General features: G+C 39.9%; 1 protein-coding gene across 1 annotated transcript in view; it reads right to left on the reverse strand.

The window, feature by feature from the left end:
* Positions 1–15,472, reverse strand: part of NOX3 (NADPH oxidase 3) — a 39,951-nt gene extending 24,479 nt beyond the window's left edge. The window contains exons 1-6 of the mRNA XM_054195888.1: positions 15,349–15,472; positions 14,584–14,679; positions 14,268–14,378; positions 12,343–12,427; positions 3,501–3,646; positions 205–386 (exon numbers count right to left, since the gene is read on the reverse strand). Of these exons, the coding sequence (XP_054051863.1) occupies positions 205–386; positions 3,501–3,646; positions 12,343–12,427; positions 14,268–14,378; positions 14,584–14,679; positions 15,349–15,393 (665 nt within the window). The 5' untranslated portion in view covers positions 15,394–15,472. The remainder of the gene's footprint in view (positions 1–204; positions 387–3,500; positions 3,647–12,342; positions 12,428–14,267; positions 14,379–14,583; positions 14,680–15,348) is intronic.
* Positions 15,473–25,638: the final 10,166 nt, after the last annotated feature.

A 25,638-nucleotide genomic window follows, 5' to 3' on the forward strand; every position in this document is an offset into this window, starting at 1 on the left:
AGAAGAGTGGTTGAAAGAACTAAAACACACTTTTAATCCTCAGAAAAGTGGTGTGTTTTAATTTCAAAATGCTTTCAGTTTGCATTCTGTCTCCAAGCAAAGATCCCAGCAGTTTGTTAATGGAAAAGCACAGGATTATAGATTTCAATCATGTTTCATTTTAACTGTGTACATATACCCCATGTAGCTTATGCAGACACTTACCCCATACCATGGGTTATTAAACCAATGAAGAAAACCACAAAGAGGTGATGTGTATACCAGAACAACTCATAGCATGACCTTCTGATCAGCTCAGTGGATGAAGTCATGATCAGAATTAAAGCCACAGTTATCACAACTCCAGTTATTCCAGCTACTGTGGTTAGTACCTCTCCTGTTGTGTTCTGGAATAAGAATACAGTATCCAATATCAGTATTAGTAGTTATTGCTGCTATAATTGTTATTTTTATTACACTTCTGTTGCTATTGTTATTGTTGCTGCTATTACATATGACACCAAAATCTAAGATATATTTCCAGCATAGGAAAAAAAACAGAACAAGACACGGAGGCAGGGCACAAGGCAGGGCACGCCTCCATTTTACTACAGAAGAGCATGGAAAAACGACCCTCTGCTCTATTTCCACTCAGGCTTGTCCCAGACAGATGTGTAAATGTTTGCTGCCACTTACTTGTTTCAGGAATAGAAAGGAGGAAATTAGACAGTTTCATTAGTACTTTTATCTATTTTGCTCATGTAAAAATGTCTCAGAAAAAAAAGGAGAATGGTTAGAGAAATTAGAAGATTAAACCTAGAGATGGAATAAGCAAAACAGCACTAGAAACCAGCTTATTCATGTGAGGGCGATAAAGTGAGGTGCTAAGACACCTGCAATCATAAAGGTGTAGGGCTTTTTTATGCTTATTTTGCTTCAAAGTTTGTGGGTTTTTAGCAGCCCTGAAATCGTGTATAAAAATGGCATGCTTTCATTTACCTAAACAGCATATCTCATTTACCTGTTCCTTACATTTACCTGGAGATAGAATGGATAATACTTGGGTTTATTTTTTAAAAGACATACTTATGTTTACATTTTTATGCTTGTCCATGATGAAACATTAATATGCCAGGCTAGAATGTGTTCCTTCTTGTTCATGACTCACAGACATCAGCACAGGTCCGTTACATCTGTCTAAACCCACCAAAATAAACTGAAGTGAGAATGAAGATGTATTTTGAACAAAACAGTCAGAGGCTGATCTCAGTTATAAAGTGTAATTTGTGAAGAACAGCAGTAAAAATTTCACACGCAAGATGAGGCTCTATCTAAATATGCCAGCAGAGTGTAAATGAAGTCCCCATTTGGCCTGCAAAGCATATATATCTGTTTTGCTGGTGCTGATGCGCAGGAATGGAGTAACTCAGCATGCCTTCTGGATCCTGAGTTGGTTCTACAGCTTAATACACTAGGAGGAAAAAAGCCCTATATTGTACTTGTAAAGTGCACTCATTTGATATGGAAATCCTAGAGGTGATAAAATTCCACAATGCCATTTTTACAGTCACTTTTTACAGTAAAATCATTCTTTCAAATGTTCACACTTGACAGCACACAGTACTTTTTCAAATTGGTGCCTGTGAAGAGTGTGTTCAGATCCTATTACATATTAACAGGATTGATCTAGGTGATATTTTCAACATTTCCACTACAGTGGCTAGTTTGAATGTTGAGATGAAACAAGGAAAAATGTCAAAGACACTTAGTACATTGCTACTACAGGGGAAGGATGAAACTGAAAAGAAAGCCTGAATTGCTTCTCTCAGAACTTTCTTCTCTGAAGTTAGAAGCAATCTTTTATTTGCTTTCCTTCATAATTTATTAATTCTGAGTGTAGCTACTGAGACACAAGTGGGCGATAAAAGAAATATAAATATTAGTTGTTAGAGTAAAATCTAGGCTGTAAATTGGAAGGTAATTGTGGGGCACATTACTGTGAGAAATATGGCAAAGGATCTCAAAAAATGCTAGCCTTCCTTCTCAAGGGTATATAGGATCTTAATGTTAATTAGAGGCCTACTTCCCAATTATATCACCATGGCTGAGTGAGGAGAGAAAAAAATGCGTGCTGAAAGATGGTAGGATTTCATTGAGAGCTGTGAGCTTGGTTCTGTTCCTGGGGAACATCTCACGTGCATGCGGTGAGAGCGGGCACTGGGTGTGCTGAAAGACACTGCAGCTGAGCCCTTGGCTTGCTGTCCTCTTCTGATGTCTGATGGACCCGACTGCTTCATCAACACTAACATCAAGACTTTTGTATTCATACCACTGAGACCATTAATGTGCTTGATTTTCTTCAAACTTGAGAACTGTTTGCTTGTTTGTTTTGAAAGACGCAAAAATCATACTATCTAAACTGGAAAGGAACTGAGAAAAAGCAGGACAAAATGCCTTGTAACTGGAAAGCACTATTGAATCCTACTGCTTGTTGTCCAGGCATCGCCTCACTTGGTTTCTTGTTTCAGTGGAGCACTCCACTGATAAGAAGAGCCCCACTCCATGGTGTTCCAGCAGTCTTTATTGCATGCTGGCTGTGTGGGAATTTTCTAAAGAGCAGGAACAGTGTGTGTGGGAGTCGCACCAGGGCCATTTCAACCCTGGAGTATATAACAATATACAAAAGCAAACATACAACAAAAATGTGATATATAGCGTAATGGAATAAGGAAGAAGCTGATTAACTTTTGCACGTTTTACGTGCACACCTTGCAGAAAGGGTCATTTTTCCTTTATGGTATGAGTATTGTAAGGAAGAGCTTACAACACTGTTGCGAGATAGCCAAGGAAGTGGACAGGAGGCACCTTTTTCCCCCAAAGCAAGCAAAACCATTTATTTGCGGGGCTGAGATACCCATAGTCCTGCTTGGCTCTGGAGAGCGCACAGCAGTGCCCCTTCCCCGTGCGCTGCTTCCTGTATGCAGGAAGCCCGCGGGTAGTTTTGCACGTGCTCCCCCCTGGGCAGCCACACTCGACATGTAACAGGGCAAAATCAGCCCTCAGATTGGGAAGGTACTGCACGACCACGGGGAGAGACAAATAGCAACTGTGAAAGAAATATTGTTAAGTGTTATTGCTGTTGGGTTTTTGTTTTGGTTTTGTTTTGTTTTGTTTTGTTTTTCTGGAAAGAAGTTGTATTTGTTCCATGTATTGGTAGTTTAGTTTAGCTTAATTTTAAGCTCTTTGCAGGTTCATTTCATTGTCTACTATTCACAACACTCCTTATCCTCCTCCCCCCTCAGCTGTCTCCTGACAAACTAATTAAAATACTGTAGACATTTCTTTGAGCTTAGTAACCTGAAAATTGCAGCTCTGAGTAAGTGTTTTCATCTGAAATTGAGGTTAACCTTTGGCAGCACCTTCTCGCTCTGGTTAAAAGGCTTTGAAATACAGTTTTACCGACAATAGAATCCACAGAGGAAAACTTTTTAGATGAGGAAAACCAAAAAGTGACAGCTTACCGTTTCATAGGTCCTGATTGGGTTCAAGTAGCTTTCATTTGGGCTCTTGCCAAGGCCAGAAAGTTTATTCCGTAACGCCCCAGCTTCCTTCAGCTGGCTGGTATGATACCGCTCGATGTTGATAAAGTGGGCAACTATATGGATGGCTGCATGAGAGAAAGAGTGGTGTGAAATTACAGACACATTTGCACGTGTCCACAGTGCCAGAAGGAACTTCATTAAGCACACTACAAACAATTTGAGAAGCTTGGGCATAAGTTGAGAGCTTTGCATGGATTAAGTTGACAATAAAAGGAAAATTTTATCAAGTACACGTCTAATATGAAGCAACTGCTTCACATTATAGAGGAGAGGGACAGCTCCAGGGTCAGCTCCCATGTTTACAGCGAAGTGCCCTGCAGTCTTCAGTGTCATCAAAGGAGGACCTCTTGAGAGATGATCTAAAAGGGGTTGCCTGTGATTTTAAATGGTTCAAAATGAGGTAAACTGATTAGAATTTTTTATTAATATACTAGGATGTGCCGTGGTCTAATACTGCTAGGCAAGACACTAACTTGTCCATTTTAGGCGTAAATCAGTTCGCAACTTGCACTAGGGATATTTAAGAGATGCATCCAAAATCTGTCCCCAATAAGATGCATCCTGTCTGTCCCCCCGTTTAGTAGCTATAGCATTACTTTACGCAGGTGGATCCCATGTAAGCCACAGGAAATATGATTTTAAGGGAGAAATCTGAATCACAGCGTTAGATACGATTTATCCTGGGCATGATATATCACCTCTACTTCTGGCCTGCTCCCAAAAGGTATATGAAATGGTCAGTTTAGAAAAATGCCTTAGAGTGAAGTAAGAACTCCCTTGTAATCTTTTTCCTGAGTGGAAAGATGACAATTTCAAAAGAAGGAAAAAGGAAGGACTTGTTTTACTATTGGCTAACATAGATAAAGCTGTAATCATGCTAGGTGCAGAGTTTCAATATTCAATATGAGAGATTCTCAAATCCATTACAGGAAAGTTGTAATTAATGCAAAATATTAAATGCCAAAGGATGAAAAAATGACAATGAAAAACAATTATATGCTTACAGTAGAGCTATTAGGATATGCTATTTCTAGTTTTTGCAATTAGCTTCCCGTTATCATCTCTCCTGCAGTGTTTATCTGTTCCTGTCCCTGACCATTTAAAAACCCTTTCTAAAAGGCAGTATTTGTAGTAAACTAAATATGATCTGCTTCCCTGAAAAATATTCTCTCAAAAGAAGATTCTTTTTTCCTTTTGCTTTTTTCTTCCTTTTTTTCCTTTTGTTTCTTTTAATTTTTATTTTTTTCTCTTCTCTTCTCTTCTCTTCTCTTCTCTTCTCTTCTCTTCTCTTCTCTTCTCTTTTCTTCCTTTCCTCTTTCTTCTTCCTTTTTTCTTCTTTCCTCTCTCTTCTTTTTTATTTCTTTTTTTAATTGCAACTATTTGCACAAAAGTAATGTTTTACTGTGCTAGGCCCTTTGTAATCATAGATGAAAACACAAGATTAAATGCATAAGGACTTTGGAATTGCTAAGTCTTTTAGGTGCCTATCCACTTAGTGAGCTCCCTCACTCTGCATGCTGGAGTCCAGCTCCTCTGCAGCACCTGGGGAGAGCTGTGGGCATGGGAATACGAGTTAAGGTAGGATGCTGAACATGGAAATAGCCACTGCAAAAAGGTAGAAGATTGTACTCTTCCCATCATCAGCTGGAGAGAGGTTATTTTCACTCTGTTCTTCTGAGGTGATCCTTCTAGAGCAGTAGATGTGCTGTGGTTGGTTGACTGTCGGGTTGCACTTTGTTCAAAATATAATGTTAGCTTAGGGACTTCCCACCACCACTCCCTAACACCTACTTCACCTCATTGCCCCATGCTTAGATACTCACTGGGAGATGAAAGACCTATTTTAAAATCCTTGTTACATTAAATTTAAAGTAGGGCTTTAAATCGAATCACATGTCCTAGTCACTGGGCTGAATGGTTTTTCTCTTGTGAGCAGTCTCCTGATGAAACCCTTAATAAAAATAATCAAATATTTATTGACACAGGCATCCCAAGTGAATATCCTGAGCACCCAAAATGCAAAATCAAGCTCCCATTTTTTCCGAATCTTTGGCCCAATGATTAATAAATTATTTATACAAGCTGGAATAGCTTCCGCAGAATGGAGACTGAATCCAAATGGGTATGAACTGCCCAGAGATAAAATGAGCCTGGAAATTAGAAGACAGATTCAAGCCATCAAAGGAATGAGACTCTCAAATAACCTTTCAATAAATGGGATAATGGGATCAAGCAATCTAAGCAGCTTTCAGCTGAAGGTTGGTCATTTTATGAAATAGCATACATGACGTGACTGTGAGCATTAGAGGGTATTGGACTCAGTGACCCGGCATGTCCTACGGATGTTGTTATGGATTAGGTGCTGCATGTGAAACAACGTGGCCAACATCAGGCAGGAGAGGCTCCCTGGAGCCTGCGCATGAGAGGGTGCTCCCAGCACCTCGGCAGCGCTGAGACACTGGAAGGAAAGTTGCACAAGACCACAAGCAGCGAGTGGAGTGAGATGTGTGGATTCAGACTGTCAAAACCCCAAAGGCTGAGAGGCTCTGAGCTGCAGGGTTTAGGTGGCAGCTGTGTGGGGGCTGTGGCAATCTGTTCCCCAGCGTACAACTGATGTATAAGCAGTATATAAACACCGTTTATGTATTTAAGTGTAACAGCACTTTTAAGTGCTGAGTGGGAAGGAGGGGGAGCTGTTTCTACAAGGGGCTCCTTTCAGAACAGATGTTTTGGCCTGGTAAGGATGTTACCAGATCCAGCTGGAAGGGAACCAAGTCATTGCTTGATGAGGACCTGATTTCTCTGACATCTGAAAGAGCTCACTTGGAGCACGGGAGCGTGGGGTAATGGACGCTGTCTGCGGTAGGTTGTGGAGTTACGTGTAGTCTGGTACCGGACTGAGGGAAAGAGGAGAGAAAACTTTCAAAGGATGGATGGAAAGCCCTGACAATGAATCTGAGTGGACTTCTACTGACCATTTATATCCTGGCATCTGCTAGTGATTACTGGTGCAATCAGTAATGGTTCTTGGGCCTCTTGCCCCTACCTGCAGCATGCTCTTTGTAACTCCAATATGATGTAATAGTCACCATAGCCTTGGAACCAGGTGAGTTTCATACAGTTGTGATCCATAGTGTTGTTTTACCAAGGGCTCCCTGCAGCATATAAACTGCAAATTTGGGACTATCCTTGCTCACTTAAAATAGCAACATTAGAGGGGGCTGTTCGAATCTGTGTTCAGAGCATAACACACTTTCTCTCTTTCACCTTCAAAACACATAGATTTTTCTGCAGATTGCAAAAACTTCATCTGACATGGTGACGTTTCTGTTGTTTAGAAGGCTATGAAATCTTGCACTTTTCTCAAAGTGCAGGATTGTACATGATTTGTACAAATTCCAGTCGTGCCAGCAGCGACAGAAAACCTAGTGCTATCTGGTATATGCTGAGTGTTGAGAATGAAATGAGGTGGTAGTTTCTTCCAGGCAGAGGTCCACATTTCATAACAGAGTATTTGCAATCTTGAACAGAAAAAAACTGTGGGTTGAGTAGACATAGCTTCCCAAGAAGGTGTCAGTCCTAAGGTTTAATGAAGGGTAATCATGTTGCAACTTTTCCCTGGAAGAAGAGATCCACTTTCTGCAGCTTAACTTAATAAGAATTTTCCTGCAGGCTACCAGAGAACACTGGTTTGTCCATCTGCGTATTGTTCTGCTTTACTGTGTTACTGTCAATGGAAACATCATCATACCCTCTTTGGGATTCTTTGGGATTTACCACATCTTCCCTTTTGGGTGACACTCCTTCCAGCTTTCATCTAACAGGTAGAGGATACTACAAGTGTGGAAGACTTCCAGAATGAACAGGAGAGGTCTTTTCTGCAAGCTATTCTGTGGTAGCTGTTAACATGCGGAGCATAATGATACACTGGAAAATATTAACATTCAAACTAATGATGTGCTGAATATGTTGGTTTACCTGAGCCTCCCATGATCTTAAATATTGCCTAGAGTGTTATTAGATTAATACTTCTCATGGTTTTTTGTGTGCTGCTAGGAAAAAATGATGCAATCTAAAAGTGAATTATAGCTGGATGGTAAGAGTAATGCAAAGATCTAATTCCATTTTCAGTGTGGTTCATTTAATGTACAATGGTTGTAACAGACTAAAAAGTCTGGCACTGGATACATTGCCATTAGCGAAAATCTTTTACATCCCTAAAGTGCATTTTCTGAAGGTCCTTTGCATCTGCAGTGTATAGAATTTACTAAGCAATTCCAAAATTAATATGCAGATTTCTGAGATCTGAGCTTATAACTGTTGTGGGTTTTTTCCCTGCACCACGTAGATAAGTTAACCGTGAGGGCAAAGTTTAAGGTACTACCTCTCAGGATTTTCAGTTCAATTTTTTCCTCATTCTGCATGACCAAATATAAAGTATGGAATAAATCATGCAATCTTTTAAACAAAGTTCTTTTTTATAACTGTTCATGCAGACTGAAGGATTTTGACTGTTGTTTTAAACAACATCTGGAACCTCTGAAGCACTTAACATACATTAGTTTGTATTTGACCCAGAGATGTTCTATCTAGTCCACCTCTGAGATCAAATAAAAGGTTTTATTGGAAGAAGGGAGGGAGGAAAAGGGTTGCTATTAGAGCATGATGTTTACTGTACATATTCTTAAATACAAAGAGATGTAATTAAATTATCTTGAAAGTCTGGTCGATTTAGCTAGTCTTATTCAGCCAATTGTGCCTTCAGTGAAGCATGCACAACTCTCATTGAACTAAACACAAATTGCATGTGTTTATCTGAGGACAAGATTTCACTCTCTCTCTTTCTGGATGCCTGTACAGGATAATAATCAAATTGGAGCTTGCTGCTAGCGGTTAAATGTTTTGCTTAACCAACCCATCATGTTAAAATCCAAGGGTCGAATCCTGGCCTTTCTGCCCACAGTGAAGAGCACGGCTTTGCGAGCAGCTGACCTAGGCATGGGGAGTTCTGTCCGCGACCAAGCCTGAGTTGTTTTGCCACCCACTGCCTTGCGCCTTTTCTAGTTACGCAGAAACTTAATTCAGCTTCATGCTGTCTTTGTGGACTAAAAATGTGCAGGTTATGTAAAAATTACAACAACAGTGACCACACACATACTTGCATTGGATCTGGTTTTTTTAGACTGGTTATAAACATCAAAGAAGAACATGACTTGGACAATTTTCTATCCTAGCTGGAAGCTTATAATCTTTAATTTAATGTAGTTCCCTACCTAGGACTTGCACTAAGTCTGGATTTAAACAATCTCACTGAAAAAAAAATGCAGTTTAATGGAAATTTGATTTTTTTGCAATTTCTGGAAGTACAACACTGAGATATCAGCTAAACCTCTTTTGAAGACAAGCATCTGCTTCCCTGAAAACTTCATCGCTTACACAAAAATGTTACTCAGATCACCAAAGCCCTTCACATAGCCACCACTACCAAAATGTGCTTGAAAATAGAAAGGTGTTCTGGTATTTGTAGCTACAGATTTCTCAACGCTTGGCAGAAGCCAAACACACCTGGCATCACGATCCTTCTGTCTGCATTTTGCATGTTTTTAAAGAAAATTGTGCCACTGTAATTTTTAAGGAGAAGGAACCACCATTTCAAATAGTGTAACTACAAAGAACCTCACTGTCCTTCCCCTACTTGCCCTTAGTTGCTTAAGCTTTATTCATATCATCATTCAAAAGACTTTTGGAACAATACATCTATATAACTTTTCTGCAAACATAAAAACATCACAAGAAGCAGTTTGCTCTTCAAAATGTGCACCATATGCCAAAGTAAAAAACCCCCAAAACCTATCCCCCCAACACTCCCCACTTTAGAATATACTCTCTTATGAGGGTAAAAACATACCCTCATATTAGGGTAAGAGAGAGGAGTTGTACAAAACATTATTTACTGTCTCTTGTAGATATCTTTAGGTTTCAGACAACCGCCTCTCAACTGAAAAGTCTCTTTTGCATTAGAAAGCATAGAATGATTTGCACTGATCAAACAGAGTGCATGAAACTATGATTTTATTCTAGCAGAGTTACAGGTCTATAAGGAAGATTTATTAGTGGGTGAATAACTCCCAGACAGCTCTTATCACAGACAGGCATGCAGAATGCAGGAAGCCAAACTAAGCAGAATTCCCTTTACTGAATTTTCAATGATGCCCTTGATTATAGATAGCATTGTTTACTCTCTCTCTTTCCTCCAACTTCCCTCTTCCACTAGTCTCTAATTATATCCCTTTATGACCTGACCAATTAAAGCCTGCTCTTGAATTTGTATTAGAGCTGATGAAAAATTAAAGGTACAGATGTACTTTTTCCAAGGCCATGCGCACCTCAGCTGAGCTGGCGGCCTGTTAGAAGCCAGACAATACTAATGCTGCACTGACTATTTTTAGCACGCTATTAAATAAATATGCTGGAATAACACCACCTGGCAAGCTGAGATGAATACATGTTACTTTTAAAATAAGGGAGTCAACAATTCTATATTGCGAGGCTAAGCTTACTGATCTGATCTGCAAAGTGGTTTAAATTCTTGCTGCCACATTTAGGCTATTGATCATAAAGGGGAGAACATTCATTTAACTAGGAATTACTAAATTGCAGTAGACTAATAGGAGTGGACTATGTTTTTGTGTAACAAAAGGCAATATAGTACTTGGATAAATAATGTATCAGTTGAGAGGGAAATGGCATCTATTTACGCATCATTTTAACACTGTTAGATTCCATAAAAAGAGTCTCAATATACTTGTGGGTACCTCTCTACTCTGAAGCATCGCTTTTCTGTCACAAGATATGTGTAGATTGTGGGGTTTTTTATGTGTTGGAAATTTAATTCAGGCAACTGAGTTTCTGGCCATTCTTTACACAAATCTGACTATACAGTGATGTAGTGTTTTCCCAAATATGATAGCTGTTTCTAATTGTCTGTTAGGGAAGCATGAGTTCATAAGTTTTCATGTTTTGTTCATTAGACTTCCCTGTATTTTATTTTCTTCCTCAAATATCTCATCGACCGTTTGTCCATTTCATAGCCTGGAAAAAAAAACAACCCAAATAACAACCTAACAATGAACCCTTATTTTCTCCCTAGAGAGTGACAGAATTAAATAATGGTGCTTTCTGTCATTTCCTATCAGCTCCTGTGCCTTTTTCCTTGGAATTACTGAAGCCATAAAGTAATCACTTTTCTGATAAGAATTGCACGTCCCAAACTGTCCTCCTTAATGCACTAGCAAACATTTTTATATGAATGTGAAAACCAAACACGTAAAAGGTTTGACTGTGCAGTTTTGCTTTCTTTTTGGGGCATGACAAATTATACACCAAGTGGAAGTTGGTTAATTTACATTCTTGGGTTGATTTGTTAATTAGAGAAGCAATGTTGCGTTATGTAGGAATCTGCTTTATACTGAAACTGAACTCTGATAAATGAATGGATGTGACAGATAAGTAAATCATCATAATACACTATAAGATGCATGTTCTCATCCCCCAGCCTTCCCCTCTGAGTTCTCTAGCACTACATACAAGGGACAAATTTTAGCTATTGATTCCTGATGGCAATCCTGACTTCATATTCTTGTCTCACTGCGTGGGGACACTAACAGCCTATACACGCAAAAGCGTGTAGACTGAAAAAAATATTGGGACCAGGATCCAGCCTGACAGCCTGGGGACAGAACTGTTACCCTGCAAGGTCTTATGCTTGCAAATAACCCTGATTAACTCCTGTGGTCTCCTTCACATTTTCTAAGAGAGCTCTCTGCCCCAGATACCTCTCCATCTCTATCTGCTTATGTCCTTCCTCATCAGTGCTCCTCCTTGTGCTTATGTCCCCCTTCCTTCTTTGCACATCCCTCTTCCTCACATTATCTCCTCTGTCCTCTGATTTCCTACAAGCTTTAGTCTTCTCCGGGTCCTTTACCAAGTTGGGGACAGGAAGGTGCCATGTCTTTTTCCCAGCCAAGCGAATGAACACCTATAGCTCAGTGAGTTACTAGGACCAGCAGAACAGATAACATTTCATCTCAGGATGCAGTTATTCCCTCGAGGATGCCATTAGTTCCCTGTACCCATCACCTATTTAAAAAAAAAATATTTAGGAATTTAATGTTTTTGAGACAGCTTCTTATCTCAAATTCAGATTAAATTTATTACCTGGTGGAAAAATTATTGAAGAAGATGTAGTGGTGGACAGACAAGCAGTGTGACTCGTAAGCACCATTTCCTTAGGAAATCAGATTGTAATGCTATGTCATTTCCCCAAACATCTACTCTCAGGGATTTAATGAAAGTTATTTACACTAAATGTTAAGAGCACACAAGTTGGTCACATTAACTAAATGGCAGCTATTTATTTTATATTTTATATTTTATATTTTATATTTTATATTTTATATTTTATATATTTTATATTTTAGTATGGTTACTATTCAGGTTGAAAGTTTATTTTAACATTCAAACTTAACTAACAAATTAAACTATTTATTTTAACAGTCAAACTTTTCTCAAGGAAAAAAGGTTACAAGTGGTTAATCAGATGGGACTCCTACACCTATTTAAAGCCGCAGTCACCAAATGATTGCACTAAAATAGCACGTCTCAAGAGCTGATGGGGATTACAGCATTAGACAGAATGACTGTGAAATTCAAAACAGTTCAAAGGCAAAGAAGAAAAAATGAAAATAAAAATAAAGCTTACTTGCATTTACAGCTATTCCACAGGCAACCATCTTGTGAAATGCGATGCTTTTGTCAAGCTGTCTCCTCAGTGCTCCTCCACAGCACTTGGTGAAAAAGCAGACCTTGTTTTATATCATTCCTATTACTATTTACAGCTCACATTTTGGAGAGGAGAAGAGAGGCATTCAATACATTTAAAAATGGAATGTTGAAGGAATTCAGTGCAAGTTGTGGGTTAGCCTTAACGTTGGGGTTCAGGTAACTGTTTTTGGCGTAGTGACCCTCCAGGGTTTCTTATGCTATTCAGCCTATGTGGGGGCTCAAAACCAGGTTTGGTAAAACTCTGCTACATTTAGCTGTGATTTGTGAGTGTTTTTTCTGGGCTGGTGATTAACTGATTTGCTGGTATAAGGACACCAGGCTGGGCCACCGCCGCTTCGCAAGCTTAGGTTCAGCTGCATGAACACAGCTGAACCGCTGGCAAGGCCAGCTTGCAATGAAAACATTTTCGCAGCTTCCATGAAATGCGCACCCCAGGAGGGGGAGGCTGTCTAGACCTCAGGTGGCTGCACGCTTATGTGTTACTGAGCCGTCTCCCCATTATTGGAAGCGCTGGACGGTGGTGTGCTGACGGCCAGCTGGGCGCCTCTGCCTGCTGGGAGCCAGCCTGGGGCCATCAGCCAAAGCTAACACACTCTGCTGGAGCCTGGACAGCCCTCGCGGACCTAATTCAGTCTCCGAACGGTGCTTTGGGTGTCTGGATTGCTCGCTTGACCTGGCAGAGTGCCATGCCAAAGATCCTGGCATTTATCCACGTTGTTTCCCAGCTAATAAATCTTCCAAAACTCTGGAACACCGTGGGGTACAATGCCAAGACACAGCACCTCCTCGGAGAGTCACTGGATCCAGCCCTGTGCTGATCGTGCTGGAGCCGGTCAAGTTGCTTTGTACCACGCTCCTCAAGAGCAGAATATTGTCCAGAAGAGCAAAATATTGATTATCTGTAAGAAGAGTCCCAGTTCTCTGAGTTCTTACTCAGCATCTAAGTGGGCATGCAAATATTTTATGTTAATTCACAAACTGATTCAGAAATCCAACACAACTTCTTTTTTTTTTTTTTTTTTTCTTAAATGCTCAGGTCCTGGACTCAAAAATTATAAACCAGTGTTGATTCCCAGCCTAAAGACTGCTGGAAATTCAACTCAAACTCTGAAGGAAAAAAACAGGCAGAACTGAAATAAGAACCAGCTTACAATAAAATGAATTAGTATTACGACTTCTAAATTCCTGTTGTTCTTGGAGTCGTGAAGTGATCAGTGATTTTTTACCCAAACATGTGGTATTGGAATTGCTCTGACTGTAATAATTCACTGCGAGTTGAAGCTATAGCTAGTAGAGCTAAAGCTTTAAATACTTCCTATGCATGATGCTGAGGTTAATGTAAATGCCTCTGAGCAGATGACCACTCCATTCCAAAAACACGTTTACAAGAAAGGAAGACCTGAATGGTGGCCACTCACACAGAAGGTTTTAAACGTGTTCCTTATTGTCTTTGTGACACTTTTATCTATCTGTACATTTTCTCTCTCCAATTTTCACTTTGCAGCTACACAGAATACACATGATGGATATGTATTTTCTCCATTTGGCCAAGTTGCATTATTACGTCCGCTTTTTGTAGCTCCTCACTTTTCACTTCATGACACCATGCTATGCAGCGGCTGCCAAAATCAGTGTTGCATTCAGAGCACTGCGTTAAACAAGCCATTTGTTTCCCTTCAGTCATGAATAACGACAATTTAAATGTTAATAACTAAGCAATAGTGTACAGACTTCTCTATCAAAAATTAAAATTCCTTGGAAAATGTTTGATATGGATAATACTGCTAAACTACGGAAATAAAAAAGGGAGGATAATATGGCTATTGGAGAAATGGTACTTACAATGCTTGCTCCTCTTAAGAATGAAATAAGGTTTCTACTGACTGGTAACAGGATTAGCATGCAGTTAAAATTAAGGCACGTTGCAGAAGCTCTTGCCCAAGCCAGGGTTGACTGTGCATATAATAGTATAAAGAAATTAAATTACAAGCTTGGTATAGGAAAAGCAAAAGAAAGAAAAGACTATATCAACATAAAACTCTCATATGGGAAAATTACTGTTGAAGCATCAAGAATATTATTACGGAGGATGTAAATAAAATCAGACTATGCATACATTCTTCTCGTGGAGCTCTTTAACAATCAAACTCGTACTTACTCCCAGCATAATGCGTGTATAAATGTAAGCATCTTCGTCTTCGTACCAGTGGAAGGTATCAATAAACAAATAGAAATTCAGTCCCAGCCACACCAGCTACAAAGCAGACAGGTTACAGTTTAGTGATACTTACAGTATTTTTTAATGCGTCTAAAAGTGGTTATGGTTATAGTTTTAAAAGAGTCTGAGAGATACTTCAAAATCAGTGTGCAATGCAATTCTTGATTACAGATGATAGAAATCACAAATGACTGCTGGAATGAGGCTATCTTTTAGCAAATGCAGGATTACAGTCCTATCCCCATATCCCCAGCAGAGGTTATAGATGACATTTACTGTGTGATGGTAAACTTGATCTTAAACACAGGGCTTAGCCTGGTCTCTAAAAAGGCAATAAAAGCTAAAATTAAAGAATTCCAGTAATGGAGGGAGTTAGGAGCTGAGGAAATTCCTTTCTCTGCCCCCCGTACTCAATTCAACAAAGCCTCTGAAAATAGTTCAGAATATAATTTCAATTACAATTGCAAACCCCCGTTCCCTTTATCTGAGGACTAAAGTACACGGACTTAAAAATAATTAAAAATAAAACAGTAAGACTTTAGATTGTTTTTAAGACTAGTTATAAAAAGGCTGCTGAATATTTTATAGCAAGTTTTACATTAAGCTTGAGAGTATTACTGTAAGCAAACCATAAAATGTCTTTTAAACAAGCTTAAAATATTTATATATATCCAATTAGATTTTTTTAATGCTAAAAATACTCACTAATAACAGCACTGAGAGTTTTTCATTCAAAATGCAGCATCCCATCCTGAGTGCCTCTCCCTATGCTAGCAGCAGCTGACTCTTGCCTTCCAGTGTAACCCGAGTTCTCCGTCCATTCCTCAGGCTTTTCTACTAACTCCTTTTGTCTTTAGATTTTAATAAGCACCTAGTGGGAGCAGGAGCTCTCTCTAGGAATTTTCTAATTAAGGACTCCCTGACAAGAACAGATCACCCAAATGACATGTCTCATGACCTGTGTAAATAAAACGCTGGTCACTGCCCAGTCCTTTCTCTCTCCAGAGTTATTTCTCAGCAAATGAGAGATGCTGTCATTAAATTGTCCTCTTGTACTAGCATGTATTTGGGTAGGTTTTTTTGTTTTGTCTTCGCAGTTTGAACGGAGTTCAACATTTCTTTATGATTCGTTTTTTAATTTAGTAGCAAAAGGGGGCATCCCTTACGTGTGCATAAAACAGGAGCATTGCTAAAAGATCTTGGCAGTGGCAGTCACTCAGTCAGAAACAGGAAACTCTCAGAATAAAGGATGCCCCTGTAACATTCATCTGGATTTATTGTGCATATAGATTATGGCAATGTTGATGTGCACGATAGTTTTTCATTCGTTTGGCTGCAGTCAGAAAATAAGCAGTTACTTTCTCTTTCTCCTATTCACATTGGTCGGTGTAAGGACACGCATCCTACTTCCTTCCCTCCCCACTAGGAGGGGAGAGCTAACAATTAATGTCATAGAATCATAGAATGGTTCGCGTTGGAAGGGACCTTAAAGATCACCTAGTTCCAACCCCCCTGCCACGGGCAGGGACACCTCCCACTAGACCAGGCTGCTCAAAGCCCCATCCAGCCTGGCCTTGAACACTTCCAGGGATGGGGCCTCCACAACTTCTCTGGGCAACCTGTTCCAGTGTCTCACCACCCTCACAGTAAAGAATTTCTTCCTAATAGCCAAAGTCCTCCTGGGCTTCTCTGTCAAGCCTCACAAACAACAGCTGCCTTCACCCATGACCTATGAGGTGAGGAGAGGATGCCTATTTCAGAGGTCTGAGCACAGAGGCGTCAGGAAAAAACATGTCCCTTCCTTATGCATGTGACTTGAGCAGCCTGGAAGGTGCTGTGGCTCTCCATGTGCTCCAGACCCTGCTCCCACAATTTGTCTGCAAAGCGACATTACTTTGGCAGGACTTGAGGTACTCAGGAAACGTAAGCCTCTTCCGAATACAATCCGCAAACACTGTCCAGTGCTAGAGTTTACCCTTTTTTCTTTTTTTTTTGTGGGGGGGGATTTGTTTTTATTTATAAAACCAGATGTTCCTGTTCCTCCAGGTTTGTCCTGAGGAACATTCGGCATACTTCCTTCTCCTTGGAGGTTTACTACTGCAAGGATCTAACAAGCCACCTGCAAAAATGATTCAGCAGGATTCAGTACCTCTCAGCAAGATCAAAACCTTTTGACAGGTCAGTGTAACAGAGAATGCTGTCTGTTCAAGACTTTTTTTTTAGTAGGTGGTTATTAAAGCAGCCAGCACCATGATTATATTCAACAAGAAGAACACACTTTCAGATTTGCCTTTACTAAGAGAGACTAATTTATTGACTTTTCTGCACTTCTCCAAAGGGAAATCCCTTCCCCTTGGCCTCCCTTACTTTGTGGAACTGGCAACAATATGGGTAAGGAAGAGATTGCTTTGAAACATGGTCAGGTCCACTGCAGGAAGGTCCTCCTGGCCAACCAGGTCTGAGCTCCTCTTTCGTCCTGTCCTGGTGAGCACTCTGCATTTACCCTTGTCTCCCCTTGCTGGAAGCTGTGCAAACTCTGCCTGTAGTAATCTTGTTCCTTCTCCAGTAAAACCATTTTCTTAAGGTCTTCCTGACTCGACTCCAAAGGAGACCTTTCTGTGACAAAACAGCATAGAATTTCTTAAAGTTGAAATGCTGTTAAGCTCAGCTACTTTTTAAACCAGTGCTAATGACCATTAATATGAGTTAGCAGAAATGGAAGTGTGGTTACGAATACTCTGAATACAAGCATTTACAAGGGATTTATTTTGAGCTTTATTTTTCTTGGATGATAAAATCAAGAATTATTTATTAAAAAACTTTATTACAAGCAGTAATTGGCCACTGTCCATTATGTGACTTGATCTAGGCTATTCCCACAACCACCCTCTTTATAGTAGCTTTGATATTGCAGGAGCTAACAAGATAGCGAGTATTGCTGTTTTTTTTTTTTTCAGAGAGGTCAAAAGAAGAAGAAATAAGGGAGAAGGGAAAAAGAATGTGCAGAGGGTGAGGAGAAATACTGGTAAGGTCAGATGCCAATTTTAACTACTTAAAAAAAGGGGAGGGGGGAGAAAACTCACTATCTGGATTAGCTGCACTTCAAAGGAAAATGCTGCACTGCGATGTTCTGCTTTGAAGTTCAGCCGATCCAGACAGCAATTTTCTAAAATGAGTCAAAACTGGCATCTGAAATAGATTTTTTTTTTCAGAGTACAGCAGATTCATATGCTGGTTTAGGCTCCAAAATTTGTCTGGATCAGCAGCTGTACTTCAAAGCAGCACATCTCAGTATAGCATTTGACTTTGAAGTGCATGTGGTCCAGATGCCAGTCCTCTTAAAGGAGCCGATGAATCAACTGCACTTTATTTTTTGTCTTTTGAAACAACTATGTTTTTTCTCATGTATAACAGTAATGTGTGTGGTCTCCAGTATGGTATCTATCAATAAAAACACAAAGCTAACACAAAAGCTCTTTATTGCTTCATTTTCTACAAAGGAACTGGTCATCATTATTTTATTATACTGATTTGCAGTGATCTCAGCCAATTTCTAGCACAAACTATTCAGTCAAGACTCAGGAAAGGACATTTTATTGATTAAAGAGCTAATTGTATTCCTTTTTGTTATTGTTTTATCATTATCGTGAGCTTCAACTGTCCTAAAAAGGATATGGAAAAAGGATGAAAAGGGATTTGTTCTAGCAGTTTGGGAAAAAGCAGTGATGGGTATGTGCTGAGTTCCCATGCAAGAGCCAGGCAACTCTGTCATTAGCTTAAAAGGTCAGTTTTTGCATGGGAAGAGGTTTATGAGGTGCTGAATTCTTCCGTGTAAGTATCTCAGCATTAATGTCAATGTTTATATCAATTACTGCTACAGATCTCAATCGCAGTTAGTTCTATTCTATTTGACAGCAACCTCTATCTGAGGTTGTTAGTAATTTTTTTAGAGTATTTGCAACAGTGCTTAACCTTTACAAGGCAAATTAATTATTAGCATGAGACTGTATATATATACATACATATATGTCGTTTTGCTGGGCTATCCTAATTTTACTATTAGGTATGCATGCCTTGTTTCTCAAAGGCAAAATCATTTCAGTTGACTCTGAACTCTGCCCTAGCCCTCTCATGGTTTTTCTGGGTGCTTGACTTTATGTCTGTTAGGAACCTGGAGGAACTCGGTAAGCTTCACTATGCTACATATAGAGATGGATGTAGGCAAACATGTGATTCAGAGGATCGGGGTGCTTTAATTGTGCAGACCATCTAGCAGCCATTTAATTGCTGACTATATCAGAGTGTACACTTTGTATTAGACCGTACAAAATGGTGGCGCTGCTGTGTTCTCTAATTTTTACATTATTTCTACAAAATGTTTCCCAATAATGTTTAAGAAATGAGAGGCAGATATGTCTTTGTTGAATGGATGAAGAAGCTGAATAATATATTTGATAAACCATTCAACTTTTGTGGAGGGAGAGGCTGATGAAGCTGCTAGAGTGCAAACCTTTTCCTTTTCTTCTCTTTTCTTCTTTTAAAGACAATTCTGAAGGAACAGAGGCCAAGGTGCAGCTTTAGTTTTCTTCAGTGCTCTGATTCTAGCTTTGTAAAAGAAACTTATTGAATTTCTATAAACAGTGTCTGAGTGACTAGTAGCAGAAAAACAGGGATATAATTTTTAGAGATTTTCTTCTAGTGCTTTTTTTATTTATTTAACTACCTCATTAATGTTAATGGATTTTTTTTTATTAACTGTACTAACATTATGTATGAGGGAACTGTTTTACAATTTGAGAACATTCAAAAAATCCCTAAAGCTCTAAAAGACTAATGTAATATCAGCCTTGTCAGTGCCAAAGATTCAAGAATCATCAGATTGTTCTAAAATTTATGAAATTTAAAAAAAAAAAAAGAGTGTGCAGTTTGGGGGAGAGTGCTGACTCAGTACTGAGACTTCAAGGGCATCTGGCCTCTCATTTGCAGCTTTTTTCAGTAACAATGTATTTGTTTTTTAATAAAATATTAAAAATCTTGGCCCCAGAAGTCGGCTTGAACAACAAAAAAAATCATTCAGTTATCAAAACACTTGTGACGCAGCTGGCAGTATTAGCAATGGTAGAGCAAGTATTGACTTGTTCTCCTCTGTTTATTGTCTGTTCCCTGTAGCAGGGCTCCAAGACCTTCTTAATTTCTGAAACTTGTTTTTTTGGACAACAAATGAAAGATATTCACATTTTTATACACATACTGTGTCCAAAAACTCGGCCATTGGTCACAAGGCACAAAGTGGAGAGAAAGACTTCTGTCTCTATCCAGAAAAGCAGAATAAAGTTTCAAAACCCCTTTATAAAGAAGAGAAGTCTTTTGGTTATAGGTCCAGCTCCTCTTGAACTCCACAAATGAGTGCAATAAAACAGACACAGTGCAAAAAACCGGTTCCTTTCCCTATGTTAGAAGACCTGATACTGCTATCTGGCATATCTCAACTGATGAGCAGTGCCAGGATCCGGAATCGCAGCGTACACAAGCGATACCTACAGGAGGCAAGAAAAAATGTCAAAAGGTCAGCAAAACACAAAGGGTCTGGGACCAAAATCAAAAGTCACATTGGAGCCTTAAAGGGAGATTATCACTGAGCAGTCTGGGAACAACTGTTTCTGCCTGAAGCAGAGCTTGGCACCCTGTTTGCAGCGGGCAACCCCAAATCTGACTCTTTCCACAAGCCAGCAGAAAGGTTTATCAAAGAGAAACCTAAGAGCTCTAGCTTGAGAGATAATCAGTTCCCAGCCAAACAATATTAATATTTGAATCCAAATCTTTTCTCTCTCAAGGGACTCCTTTATTACCATGCTCACACTGTAATCAAAATATATTCAGGAGCAATTTCAGACGTTCAAGAGCTATTTGTTTCAGCAAGTGCCAAAATCTCCCAGCTCTTGACTGTGCATCTCCAGAAATAGAGTATCCTACCTTCCTAATTACATGTGCAAAATGCTGGTTTTCCCACATGAGCTGTTTTCCAGCTTAATAAGACAAGACAACCCCTCAAAGCAGCTGAAATCTTGTACAAATAGATGTGTCCACAGGTTACCCAGATGGATTTTCCTTTTAGCTGTTTTGTAGGTAGCAAGCCATGGAAAAGAGCTTAAAGATAAGCTGAGAAATGGGAAAAACAAGGAGCAGGAGGAAAAAGGGATGATGGTAGCATCCATGACGTTTCCTCTATGTTGCCAGACCTGAAAAATCCCATAATAGATGAGGTATTTTTCATCTGGCCCTGTCTCACGTGTTCCTTATATGGCACAAGCAAGTTGTGCATCAGCTGGCCTCCCTCCAGCTCTTCATCTCCTGTACCAGGTGCCACTACTAAGTCCACTGAGCTGCAATCTGTGACACTTTTTTGCAAGACTGTGCTCACCGGATGCCCCTTATGGGAACAGGCTCTTGACAGTCTGGGTATAACCCACAATAAGGGAGAAGGGAGGTGCCAGGTGAGGTGACGGAGGGGGAAGATGGCTGCCAGCTGGCTTTTCACCTCTTCCAGAGCCAGGGCACCACCGACACAAGGGAGAAAGAATTGAGAGACCCCCAATATGGGTTGTTCAGGTTCCCCATCAGCACAAAACCAATTCTTCTACACTACTGCACATACATAATCCTGTCCATGCGCTCCAGGGCTGACCAGATCAAGGACGGGACCTGGTGACAGAGGACATGTCAAAGCTGAAGTACCCAATCCCTTTTTCACCTCTTTACTGGTAAGACTGACCTTCAGTTATCCCAGGCTCCTGGGGCAATTGGGAAAGTCTCGAGCAAGAAAGATGTACCCTTGGTGGAGGAGGATCAAGTTAGGGAACATTTAAACAAACTGGACATACACAAATCCATGGGACCTGATGGCACACACCCCTGAGTGCTTACCTGGCTGGTGTCACTGCAAGGCCACTCCCGATCCTTTAAAAGCTCAGGGCACTTGTGGGAGCCCCCTGAGGACTAGAAGAAAGCAAGTGTCACTCCTGTTTTCAAGAAGGGTGAGAAGGAGTATCTGGGGAACCTGATGTGGTCAGTCTCAGTTCGATCCCTGGGAAGGTGGTGGACCAAATCTTCCTGGAAGTGATTTCCAGGTGTTTGAAGGACAAGAAGGTGATTTGGAGCAGTCATCATGGCTTCATGAAGAGGAAATTGTGGTTAACCAACCTGATAGCCTTCTATGGTGAGATGATGGGTTTAGTGTTGAGCAGGTGGGAAAAATGAGCTAACAGAAATCCAGTAAGTTCAACAAGGTGAAATGCCAAGTACAGCATCTGGGAAGGAATAACCCCCTACACCAGTACAATCTGGGGGCTGATGGCTGGAAAACAGCTCTACAGAGAAGACCCTGGGGTTCATGGGGGACAACAAGCTAGCCGTGAGCCACCAATGCACCCTCATGGCAAGGAAGGCCAACAGCCTCCTGGTCTGCATTAGGAAAGCACATTGTCGTCAGGTCAAGGGATGTGATCCTTCACTTCTGCTCAGTGCAGGTGAGACACCTCTGGAGTCTTGGGTCCAGTGCTGGGCTACCCAGCATACAAAGAATAGGTACTTACTGGAATGAGTCCAGTCAGGGCCACAAAGACAATTAAGGGACTGGAGCATCTTTCGTGAGAGAACAAGCTGAGAGAGTTGGAACTGTTCAGCCTTGAGAGAGCAGACTCAAGGGTATCTTATCAATGTGTATAAGTACCTGATGGGAACGTCCAAAGAAGATGGAGCCAAACTTTTCCAGTGATGCCCAGTGACAGGACCAGAGACAATGAGCACAAACTGAAACACAGGAGGTTCTATCTGAACATCAGGAAACACTTTCTTACTATGAGGGTGACCAAGCACTGGCACAGGTTGCCCGAAGAGGATATGGAGTCTCTCTCCTTGGAGGTACTCAAAACCCATCTGGACACAGTCCCGAGTAGCCTAGTATAGGTGACCCAGCTCTGAGCAGGGAGGTTGGACTGGGCGATCTCCAGAGTTCCTTTCCAGCCTCAGCCATTTTGTGATATCTGTGATTTCCACTTAGTGAATGGGCCATTCTGAAGTTTCTTACCCTAGACTATGAGCATACTTAATTTAACTAAATTAATTTGTCTTTTGTTAAAATTTTCATGAAGAAGTTATTAGTCTGATTTTATTTCTGGCTCTCATTCAGAGCTTTGTGATCTCATTAGCAGTCTGTTTTTATGAGGATGAAATATTTTTGAGCGCTAGATTGAATATTGCCAATGGAATATTTTATAGCAAGTTTGGTTGATGCAGTTTTAAATTCTGTCACTGGATGCACCAAAAACAATGATAAGAAGGAAACCTAGGTATTTAGGTGACTTCATATACCCTTAAAATGAGTAGCAATGACATGAATAAAGACTTTCATTGAATTATTATAAGGACTTGCATATAGGGATGTGTTTTAAGACTGTGCGTCGCAAATCATTTTTCCAAAAACACATCACCATGCAAATGCCTCATTTGCATAGTAGTAAAATTACCAGAGTTGATAAAACTGTATCTGAATGTTTTTCAGTGAATGATTTCTCCTCGTTTAGACTTTACATTCCTTCCCAAATTCATTCCGAGATTATTATTAAATCCTATTCCATATTGAATTAAAAATGAAATACAGTTTGCCCAGCACAGGAGCATTAAAGGGTCACTCCTATGTAGTCCTTGGTGTCAGTAATCATGTGCACAGGCAGGAAGAGTAGCAATACGTACAACCTTTCCATCTGGCTATTCACAACTGCGCACAAGAACAGAGGTCAAGAGCTAAGAGTTCACCTAGTAGAAAGCATTTTCTAGCACGTTCAAAGTGGAAATTGTATTTTAAAGTAATTACAGGCCATCATTTTTAACACTGCAGCATAGCAATATATAAAAGCATAAGCTGTAAGTGTTCTGGACTCATTTCTCTGCCACTAAAATGTTATTTGCTTCCATTACCTTAAATTCAAATAAGCCGATGGCACTGTCTATAAAGTATCTCTCTGCTGTGAGAACAAGCCATGAAGAGGCATAGGCAGGGGGGAGAATAAAGATCAAATACACCAAGAAGTGTTGAAGAAACAATGAATAAAGACAAAGTGGGAGGATGACAGACCTTTAAACAGTATTTTCATAGTCTAAGCAGTAGTACTCTTGTGAGCAAAGGTTTCCAAGTGATGCCTGATTATGTCTGTTTCTCCTTTCAACATTTTCTTCCCACATCTTTATCCCTTCCCCTAAACTTTTTCTAAAAGCCCTGTAAGGTTTAGCAACTAAAAATAATCCATCCTATGTCAGACTTGTCCAACATCTCATGACAATAGCATGCATAGATAAAAGTCTTTTACTTACAATTTCTGACGCATTTGATTTTACATGCAGTGGACAAAGCAGTGAAGTTTTAGGACATCGGATCCATCCCAGAGGGCCAAGTGGTTGCATGTGTTTAATGCATCTTGTGATTTGGTCCTCGAAATTGAAATTAAATTTTAACTGATTCCTTTCTAGTAAGACCTTGAGTTCATTTATTCTCACGTGTAGTGGAGTAGTTCCCGATCAATGGGCGTCTGAGTCTAAGCATGGAGAAGAAAACAGCAGACGAGCTCATGCTCCTTTCTCACCTCTCCTCTCCTTTGGGCAAGGCGCGGGGACTTTTTCCTCCTCTCCCCACCATGGTCTCCTGCCACGGTGCTTTCTTGAGAAAGCAACACAAGCAGCACAGCCAGCTCCCATCTCGTCCAGCCAAGCAGTGACCAGCAATGTCCCTGCTGACCCGTCACCGCCACAAGAACCACCCCATTGCCCTGGCCCTGTGGCCTTATCCCAGCCATGCCAGTTCTCCACGGGCATCACCCCTCACCAGGGCTCTGGGACGTCAGCTTTTACATCAGTTTGCTCTAAATTTAGATTAACGTTGCCAGTGTTTCAAGGCTTTGAGATGCTTGCAATTTCTGTGGAGCTGTAAATTTACCTTCCTGTAAGTATGAACATAAAAGGTAACTGCAAAGACAGGGTGATTATAGTATTTAATGTATGCCTGTTTATATTGTAGTTACAACTTAAGCTAATGAATTCAATTTTGTTAAAGGTTTTCCCAATGTAGTGCTTTAAACCAGAAGAGATTAAAGTCGGTTTATATTCAAATATTGCTCATTTCAGATCTCGTAAAAGTTCTAACAACTGCCTATGGTCTGAGAAGAAATTAAAAGACACTTAAAGGACTATCAGTAAAATGCTATTAATTTAAAAGTTGAGCAACATTTTTAAAATTTATTTTTTAGGAATAAAACCTTGAGGGAAGCCTCTTTACAAATCATGTTAATTTTAAATTGCTTTAACAGAAATTCATTTAAAGTGTTCTGTTTCATTTACTTTGATGGTCAATTGATAGTATTTACATTATATGTATTATATTATATAATTATATAATTATACAATTATATAATTTTATTATATAATAATGTATTTTTCATTCAAGAAGTACACAAATTTTTTGGTAGCTCTTGCCATACTTAAAGTACTGTTCAAACATTTCTATTTAATTTTTACATCAAACTCTGTTAGACGAAGATAAGTTATTATAAAAACAAAAATCAGAAGGGCAGATTAAGTGACTTGCAAAAGAATCACAGCAACTGTTAACAGGTTGTGTCTCATAAGCGGTTCACAAGACCTTTACTATTTTTTTTGTTTTGAAAAAAGCTGAAATATTCTTCATATATGAGAACATTAAAACTGCGCTATTAATTGTTATTATAGTGGAGAAAATGATAATGTGTGATCAGTAGACCCAAGTGTTTTTACTGTGATTTGATAGATTACTTGAGAGAATGGCAGCGAGAAACAAAAAGGAACAAGAGATTTATTGCTTAATTCATTATTTGTCTTCTAAAATCTTTATCCCCCCCAAATTATTAATACTTGCTGAATGGCAAGCTGCTGCCATACCTTGTGAGACCTGCTCCAGCATCCCTCTCC

The sequence above is a fragment of the Rissa tridactyla genome, chromosome 3 (genome assembly GCF_028500815.1).
Source record: "Rissa tridactyla isolate bRisTri1 chromosome 3, bRisTri1.patW.cur.20221130, whole genome shotgun sequence".
NCBI lineage: Eukaryota > Metazoa > Chordata > Aves > Charadriiformes > Laridae > Rissa > Rissa tridactyla.